The 10,000-nt window shown below is 35.2% G+C and overlaps 1 protein-coding gene across 1 annotated transcript in view; it reads right to left on the bottom strand.

Moving 5' to 3' along the window:
* LOC137618019 (ionotropic receptor 21a-like) overlaps positions 1–8,852 on the bottom strand; it is a 10,968-nt gene extending 2,116 nt beyond the window's left edge. Inside the window, exons 1-8 of the mRNA XM_068347939.1 lie at positions 8,794–8,852; positions 7,841–7,934; positions 6,988–7,140; positions 5,573–5,720; positions 3,524–3,675; positions 3,186–3,337; positions 691–1,000; positions 1–55 (exon numbers count right to left, since the gene is read on the bottom strand). The exon at positions 1–55 is cut by the window's left edge and continues 104 nt beyond it. Coding sequence (XP_068204040.1) covers positions 1–55; positions 691–1,000; positions 3,186–3,337; positions 3,524–3,675; positions 5,573–5,720; positions 6,988–7,140; positions 7,841–7,934; positions 8,794–8,852 — 1,123 coding nt within the window. The remainder of the gene's footprint in view (positions 56–690; positions 1,001–3,185; positions 3,338–3,523; positions 3,676–5,572; positions 5,721–6,987; positions 7,141–7,840; positions 7,935–8,793) is intronic.
* Between the last annotated feature and the right edge of the window lie 1,148 nt (positions 8,853–10,000).

Raw genomic sequence — 10,000 nt, forward strand, 5'->3', positions numbered from 1 at the left:
CTTGGGGCCATACGCGGTTGAGGTCACCGTAGGCTTCGAATCGGTCAGCTAAGCCCTATGAGAAAAGGATTATTATTATTATTATTATCATTATTGTTGTTGTTGTTGTTGTTGTTGTTATTATTATTATTATTGTTGTTGTTGTTATTATTATTATTATTATTATTATTATTATTATTATTGTTGTTGTTGTTATTATTATTATTATTATTATTATTATTATTATTATCATTATTATTATTGTTATTATTATTACTATTATTATTATCATTATGATTATTATTATTACTATTATTATTATTTTAATATTGTTGTTATTATTATTATCATTATTATTATCATTATAATTATTATTATTATTATTACTATCATTATTATTATCATTATTATTACTATTATTATTATTATGTAATTTTCTGGTAAAATTTTGTTTAGTGTAATACATTCCCAAGATAAAGAACATTTGATATATATATATATATATATATATATATAAATATATATATATATATATATATGTGTGTGTGTGTGTGTGTATGTGTGAATGTGTGTATGTGTCATTTACATAAACATTCAAGCGCTAGCATGATATTAGTATCAATAGCTGAATGTGTAACATCCTTAACATAAATAGGCCTACACTAAGAGTACATCTAATAGTTTCGTTCAACGCCTCAAACATTCAAATACCTGTAGATACGGATCTACCGAAGACGCCAAGGCTCCCTTGAAGAACCCACCGAGCCCGGAGACTTCTGCCCCGGACTTATAGAGCTCTTTGATTGTCTCCATTCCCGAGGGCGTTTGGATGACGGTCAGGAAGGCCGTGAGATTTGATCCGTAGGCGGTGGTGATGATGAAGGTGTATAGGCCTACGAAACTGATAAAAACCTGCGTGTTGGTTCGAATCGGAATAGCCGTGAGGGCCTGGCGGAAGTGAAATCCGATGGTGTACAATTCAGAGAAGAGGAATGACTGGAATAGCTTGTTTTCTCCTCCACTGGAAAATGAAAGAAGAGGAAAGGAGAGTAATATCTATTGGTCTACTGAATACAATGTAACAATATATTCTGGAGTACAGGATGGATTAGATCAAGCTGTTCACCCTACAGAGAAAATGAGAATATTAGCTGTTGGTCTACTGAATACATTCTAGCAGTGTATTCTGGTATGTTCTGGAGTACAGGATGGATTAAACCAGGCTATTCACCCTCCAGAGAAAATGAGAATATTAGCTGTTGGTCTACTGAATACATTCTAGCAGTGTATTCTGGTATGTTCTGGAGTACAGGATGGATTAAACCAGGCTATTCACCCTCCAGAGAAAATGAGAATATTAGCTGTTGGTCTACTGAATACATTCTAGCAGTGTATTCTGGTATGTTCTGGAGTACAGGATGGATTAAACCAGGCTATTCACCCTCCAGAGAAAATGAGAATATTAGCTGTTGGTCTACTGAATACATTCTAGCAGTGTATTCTGGTATGTTCTGGAGTACAGGATGGATTAAACCAGGCTATTCACCCTCCAGAGAAAATGAGAATATTAGCTGTTGGTCTACTGAATACATTCTAGCAGTGTATTCTGGTATGTTCTGGAGTACAGGATGGATTAAACCAGGCTATTCACCCTCCAGAGAAAATGAGAATATTAGCTGTTGGTCTACTGAATACATTCTAGCAGTGTATTCTGGTATGTTCTGGAGTACAGGATGGATTAAACCAGGCTATTCACCCTCCAGAGAAAATGAGAATATTAGCTGTTGGTCTACTGAATACATTCTAGCAGTGTATTCTGGTATGTTCTGGAGTACAGGATGGATTAAACCAGGCTATTCACCCTCCAGAGAAAATGAGAATATTAGCTGTTGGTCTACTGAATCCAATCTAGCAGTATGTTCTAGAGTACAAGATGGATTTGACCAGGCTGTTCACCCTGCAGAGAAAATGAGAATATTAACTGTAGGTCTACTGAATGCAATCTAGCAGTATGTTCTAGAGTACAGGAGGGATTTGTCCAGCCCGTTCTCCTTCCAGAGAAAATGAGATTATCTATTGGTCTACTGAATGCAATCTAGCAGTATGTTCTGGAGTACAGGATGAATTAGAGCAGGTTATTCTCCCTCCAGAGGAAATGAGAATATCTATTGGTCTACTGAATACAATCTAGCAGTATGTTCTGGAGTATAGGATGGATTAGAGCAGGCTATTCACCCTCCAGAGAAAATGAGAATATCTATTTGTCTACTGAATGCAATCTAGCAGTATGTTCTGGAGTACAGGATGGATTAGAGCAGGCTATTCACCCTCCAGAGGAAATGAGAATATCCATTTGTCTACTGAATGCAATCTAGCAGTATGTTCTGGAGTACAAGATGGATTAGACCAGCCAGTTAAGGTTCAGGTTCAGGGTTGAGGCATAGCCTTTGCAAGTGCTAAATATACACAAGAAGTAAGGAGAATATTATCTATTGGTCTACTGAATGCAATCTAGCAGTACATTCTCGGGTACAGGATGGATTTGACCAGCCTGTTCTCCCACTGAAAATATGCAAAATAATTGGTAACACTAGAATAGTATCGATGGGTGTGTTAGAAAAAATTCTTAGATGGCAGGATAGTCTGGCATAGTCATTCATTGAAAACTAAAAAATTTGCCTTTTTTCGTGGCAACTTTTACAAAAAATGTACGAACGCTACGACAAAAATAAATGCAATTATGATGGATATTTGAAGAAATTAACAAAGAATGCATGGACTAGGTGCAAAAGATGCATGCAATTGAATTCATTCACAAAAAGCTATTGAATAAATCATCATCATCTCCTCCTACGCCTATTGACGCAAATGGCCTCGGTTAGATTTCGCCGGTCGTCTCTATCTTGAGCTTTTAATTCACTACTTCTCCATTCATCATCTACTTTGCTCTTCATAGTCCTCAGCCATGTAGACCTAGGTATTGAATAAATAAATAAAGAAATCTACTCATGATATAGATATGAGATCATTGCCCAGTTCTTTGACCACCAATCCCAATTTTTTTGCTCCAGATATTATCTTGGGTATTAATCTTATGATACATTTAACTTCCTAACCCTTTCTGTCCAAGCTATGGCTGTAAATCAAGCTCCATATGTCTTCAGATACTACTACTCTATTTAAGAGTTGAATTTGATAGAACTCACCACTTCTCACTAGCCCGAGCTAAAACATAGAGCACTGGTCCACAAGAGAGAATGCCGATCAAGAGCGCCAACCACACGTTCATTTGAAAGGGCAAACTCAAAGACTTCCATTTCGGAGCTGGTGGGCTGGTCCGAGCCAAAAAGCAACTGACCTGGGAAAACATATAAGATAGAATCTGTAGTCTGTTTCATCTCAAATCTTAACCATCCTTCATCAGTCACCCTCAACCAAACAGTACCTTTTTTAATATGTTATATACACAGACAGACATTGAGAAACATAAACAGACCTACTATACCCTTCCACTAACTTATTCCATCTTTTAAAAAAAGCTTACCTCTGCATCATAAGGAGCACTGTAATCAACGGCCCCAAAACGGCCAAGTGTCAAGAACAGATTGGCTAGGCCGATGTCTCCTTCGTTCTTCGAGAGCATTCCAACCATTCCATTCCAAGATCCGTTTTCTGTAGCCACTCCCCATAGCTCTCCTGCAGTAGGTGAAATTCAGTAAAATATAGATAAATTGTTTATTTTGCTCTTAATGGAGTTATAAATACTGCTTTTCCAACTAGGGTTGTAGCTTTGCAAGTAATAATAATAATAATAATAATAATAATAATAATAATAATAATAATAATAATAATAATAATAATAACTAGAGGGGCAATCAGTAGAACAGACCTCTGCTGCGGTCACTTATTTCTCGACCTAGACCTTGACCTTTGACCTCAACATGTATTAATTGGCGTGGATTTTCACAAGATCCGTTTTCTGTAGCCACTCCCCATAGCTCTCCTGCAGTAGGTGAAACTCAGTAAAATATGAATAAATTTTTTATTTTGCTCTTAATGCAATTTTAAAGACAACCTGCCTCTGTACCATGGTCTTCCACTGTCTTGGGTTAGAGTTCTCTTGCTTGAGGGTACACTGGGGAACACTTTTCTATCTAATTTCTCTTCTTGTTTTGTTAAGGTTTTGATAGTTTATAAAGGAAATATTTATTTTAATGTTGTTACTGTTCTTAGAATGTTTTATTTTTCCTTGTTTCTTTTCCTCACTGGGCTCTTTTCCCTGATGGGGCCCCTGGGCTTATAGCATTCTGCTTTTCCAACTAGGGTTGTAGCTTAGCAAGTAATAATAATAATAATAATAATAATAATAATAACTAGTGGGGCACTCAGTACAACGCAGACCTCCGCTGCGGTAGCTTATTTCTCGACCTTTTGCTTGACCTTGACCTTGACCTTTGACCTCAACATGTATTAATTAGCGTGGGTTTTTCATGTGCTCAAATATGTACCAAGTTTGAAATCTCTGTGACAACGATGTCCAAACTTATGGCTGATTACGTGAATTTGACATTTTGTTTGACTGTGACCTTGACCTTTCACCTTTCACCTTTGACCTTGACCTTTGACCTTGACCTTTGACCTTGACCTTCCAAAATATTATCATTTCCAGTTTTTTACATAACAGTTGATCCCTGCAAGTTTCATTAAACTACGATTAAAATAGTGGCTAGGAAGTTGTTCACAAACAACACACAAATAAACACACAAACACACAAGCAGGTGGTAAAACATAACCTCCTTCCAACTTCGTTGTAGGAGGTAATTACACACGTCGTTTGGTTTGCCTTTTTTCCAGAAAGTTCCTCTGTCTATAGACCAGCAAACGCATTAAGGTATTAAAAGGGTTAATTTGTCTATTATTGAACAAAACAACAACAACAAATATAGCTATTTCTATTCCACTGCAGGACAAAGGCCTCAGATATGTCCTTAGTCATGTCTGGAGTTCGGCTAGTTTTCATCACCACGCTGGTCGGTGTACGGATTGGTGATGGTGGGAGATTTTCGTTTGATCGCTCACTGCAAACCAACTTAGTATGGGTGTTTCTGACTAGTACAGCTTTCCTGATCATGGCCATATGCAAATCTTTTCACCACGTTAAGGGATATATATATATATATATATATACTGTATATATATATATATATATATATAAATATATATATATATATATATATAATGTACACACACACACACACACATATATATATATATATATATACATATATATATATATATATATATTCTCACATATATATATACAGTACATATATATATATATATACACATGTATATACAGTACACGCACACACACACACACACATATATATATATATATACATACATATATATGTATATATACATATCTATATATATATATATATATATAGATATACATATCATTAACCTATCTTTTTCTCTGCATCACATAAACATCACCTAATCAATTTCCAATAAAAAAAAACAATAGAAAAATCACTATTTCAAAAATAAATCACAAAATTACAAAACAGAAAGAAAGAAACCTGTCACCTGGTGGCGGTTCCACGAACTGCAATGTGACATTCAAAACAGAGGCAATGGCTGACACTACTTCGATGTCGATGCCGAAAGGATAGACCATCCTGCCGTCCTTATCTCGGAAATACAGGACGCTGGGCTCCCATTCGAAGGTCACTACCTGCAGGATGTATCTAGAGGTAGGATTACTCAGTGGATGTAGGCTATATATCTATTTTGAGTCTGTTTTTATGTATTCTGGGAAGTTTAGTTTAGTTGTGAGCAGATTGTTGGAGTATCTTCCTAATTACTATTATTATTATTATTATTATTATTATTATTATTATTATTATTATTATTACTTGCTAAGCTACAACCCTAGTTGGAGAAGCAAGATGCTTTAAGCCCAAGGAATCCAAAAGGGAAAAATAGCCCAGTGAGGAAAGGAAACAAGGAAATAATCTATGTTATTATTATCACTAGCAAACCTACAACCCTAGTTGGAAAACCAAGATGCTATAAGCCCAAGGGCTCCAACAGGGATAAATAGCTCAGTGAGGAAAGGAAGCAAGGAAACAAATAAACTATATGAAAAGTAATAAAAAATTGAAATTAGGTATTTTAAGATTAATAGCAACATTGAAATAGATTTTTTATATATGAACTATAAACTATAGTCAAGTAATTGAATCAGTGGAAATTCAGAAGTTCAAACTGATCTTAAGATATTTCATATGCTTTGTTCATTAATTTTCATATAGTTCATTTATTCATTTAAAATAGAAGCTTCAAAACTAAGATACAAAAAATAGAAATTCATATCAAAACCCAAAAAGATTTTTACAAACGAAGTGCAAATATACTACCTAACCTAACCTAACTCTTTTAATTCAAACCCAATCTTAATTTATTAAACCAAAACTGAAATGAACTCTTAACCAAACCTAACTTATAACTTCAAAAGTTCAAAATTGCAGCAAATGTTTTTTTACGTTGAATGGGCTGACATAAGTCTTATTATAGTTTATATATGAAATATCTGTTTTAATGTTTTTAAAATTATTTATTTTAATTGTTCATTACTTATATCGTTTATTTATTTCCTTATTTACTCTCCTCACTGGGCTATTTTTCCCTGTTGGAGCCCTTGGGCATATAGCATCTTGCTTTTCCAACTAGGGTTGTAGCTTAGTTAGTAATAATGATAATAATAATAATAATAATAAATGTTTTGAAGTTCTCTGTCATCAAATCATTCATTCATTCATTATTGTAATAATAATAATAATAATAATAATAATAATAATAATAATAATAATAACAATAATAATAAATTATACGCAATGACGTTTGTAAACAAATCAAACAACTCGAAAATAGAAAAAAGGTTAAAGAAAAATCAGAAATCAAACCAAAGTAACTAACCAGTAGTTATTCACCAACCTTACCTTTAGAACGGCTCCCCGAAGGTTCGATATCTTATTCGGAAAGATCTTTTTGCGCGAAGTAAACTGTCCATCTCTCCAGGAGATGCTTCGTTGTATGGGAGGGTTTGTGTACATTCTGTTGGTGTATATATCCCACTTGTCGGCGCTGTTTCCCTATGAATGAGGCAAGAAATATTTGTAATCTTCCATAAACGTGTTTTTTTTTTCCAATTTTGTATTGGGTAGGCAAGGTTGCCTTCTCTTTGAAGGACTTTGCTTTGGCTTTGGGGTACACCGTAGTCCCGGTCGGCTGCCCTGCCTGACATCGTAGAGACCGCAGTAGTGCATGTTTATTTGTTGTACCAGTCACCAGCATTCTTCCCCCTAGCAGCGAGGAGTCCTGGCGCTGTTAGGTCGATAGTTCGAGACGTGTGAGGTGTCTGTTATGTTTAGAAAGTGTTGGAGTGGCTCTGTTTGTGTGTGTGTATTAGTGTGTAATACCCATTTGCTTTAAGCAAACCTATCTGTCGATTACATACAATATCCTGAGGTGTCTACATGGATAGCAAAGTGTCCGCTTCTTTGACTAGTCGGCTGCGGATTTGAACCCGCGCCACAGACTTCTACAAAGTCCAAGCTTGCTGCCCTAACCGATTTAGCCCTCGAGGCTCTGCAAGAAATATTTGTAATATCAGTCCTAAATACCTTTGGCAGTTATGCAAGGCCAGTTTACGCTGGTAAACGCTTACTCATATTCACTCAAATATTGACGCTTGCATGTATGCTTTCGACATATTGATTGGACATTAATTTATAGACTTTGGTCTCAGACAGGCAAATAAAAGATTGAATGAAAATTCATATCATGTTTTACCTTAATAATGCCAATGATATGTTGGGATTTCCTTCCTTTCCACGACGTGGCGAATAGCTCCAATTTCTCCGTTGACGTTCCTACCAACACGTACCTTTGGAAAACAAATAGAATTATTATATTAATTCCTTGGTTTAATCTAACGGCATCCTATGACTTTTAAAGTCCCATAGAATCAAAATAAGTGCTCTAATCTTATTTTGAAGATCTCATAACTAATCATAAACAACTTCTGACCAATCGTAAACAACTTCTGACTAATCGTAAACAACTTCTGACTAATCATAAACAACTTCTGACTAATCGTAAACAACTTCTGACTAATCATAAACAACTTCTGACTAATCGTAAACAGTTTCTAACTACAGTATTCATAAACAACTTCCGACTAATCATAAACAACTTCTAACCAATCATAAACTTCTGACTTATCATAAACAACTTCTGACTAATCGCGAACAAATTCTGACCATTCGTAAACAGCTTCTGACTAATCGTAAGCAACTTCTGACTAATCGTAAACAGTTTCTGACAATTCATAAACAACTTTTGACTAATCATAAACAACTTCTAACCAATCGTAAACTTCTGACTTATCATAAACAACTTCTCACTAATCGCGAACAAATTCTGACTAATCTTAAACAGCTTCTGACTAATCGTAAGCAACTTCTGACTAATCGTAAGCAACTTCTGAATAATGAATAATCGTAGACAACCTCTGACTAATCGTAAACAACTTCTGACTAATCGTAAACAACTTCTGACTGATTGTGAACAAATACTGACTAATCGTAAGCAACTTCTGATTAATCGTAAACAACTTCTGACTAATCGTAAACAGCTTCTGACTAATCGTAAACGACCTCTGACTAATCGTAAACAGCTTCTGACTAATTGTAAGCAACTTCTGACTAATCGCGAACAACAACCATCGATAGATCAACTCTTACTTCCCGCTGAAGTCCCAAGCATCCTCGACCGTATTCGCGAAGTCGATGAGAATATCCATCCTACGGAGGAGGAAAACGTACGACCTGCAGGTCCATCGGCCCCCGAAGGCGATGGAATTAAAGGTCTCTCTTGATTTCACCTCGATAATCTGATAGAAGTAACCGTATCTTAAGAAAATCAAGATGGCTGTTGAAGCATGGAGAATAACTGTTGATTTAGTACTCTCATGAATATCTGATCTCCAAAAGCGGTGTCCGTGACTGGTGGACATGAATCAGGAATTGACAATTGTTATGGTTCATATTATTCTAAGGAATATTATAAGTATAGGAAAAGTCTTGAGAGAAAAAAAGAGCTTTGATGGCTAGAGTTGTTGATATATATATATGTAATTTTGAGAACTAATGTTTAATTTTAGCATTTCATTTTTTACTTTTTACCTCATTGAAAATTCCTTTAAATGCAACCGAAAAAAATCTTATTTTTAAGCAATGTAAGGAAAAGCAAATGCCTTGCATGAACAGGATTTATATATATATATATATATATATGTATATATATATATATATATATATACATATATATATATATATATAGATACATATATTTACCTATATATGCATATATATATATATATATATATAAATATATACATATATATAGATACACATATTTACCTATATATGCATATGATATGTATATATGTGTATATATATACACACACACACACACATATATATATATATATATACAGTATATCCTTGCATATCCTGCATGCACGTGAAAATCTCACATTTACCAGCCAAACATACCTGCTTGGGGTTGGGGAGACGTAGAAAGACATGCAAAGCCAAGGAGTCCACATAGTCCACGTCATATATGACGGTGGACGAGCAGCCTTTAAGATACTCGTCGAATAGATCTTGAAGTATTTCTCCGAGAGATTCATCATCTTCTCCGTATGTGACGGAAACCGTTTCCCCGTCCTTATTATAATTCCAATTAGGAGATAGGAGTTTGTCTTTTTTCTCTTGTTGTAGAGCCTCAAATAGATGGGTGTCTGAACTCGGAGTATCGTTATGCGTATGGAAAGACTGGTCAGTGTCCCTCAAGGTGATCAGATCTTGGTTCTCATAGATGGCGCTGGCGTCACCCGAACACCCATTCGATGCCATCATGATTACCAAGGCATAAAAGTGAACGAGC

Source organism: Palaemon carinicauda, chromosome 24 (assembly GCF_036898095.1).
Source record: "Palaemon carinicauda isolate YSFRI2023 chromosome 24, ASM3689809v2, whole genome shotgun sequence".
NCBI classification, from domain to species: Eukaryota; Metazoa; Arthropoda; class Malacostraca; order Decapoda; family Palaemonidae; genus Palaemon; species Palaemon carinicauda.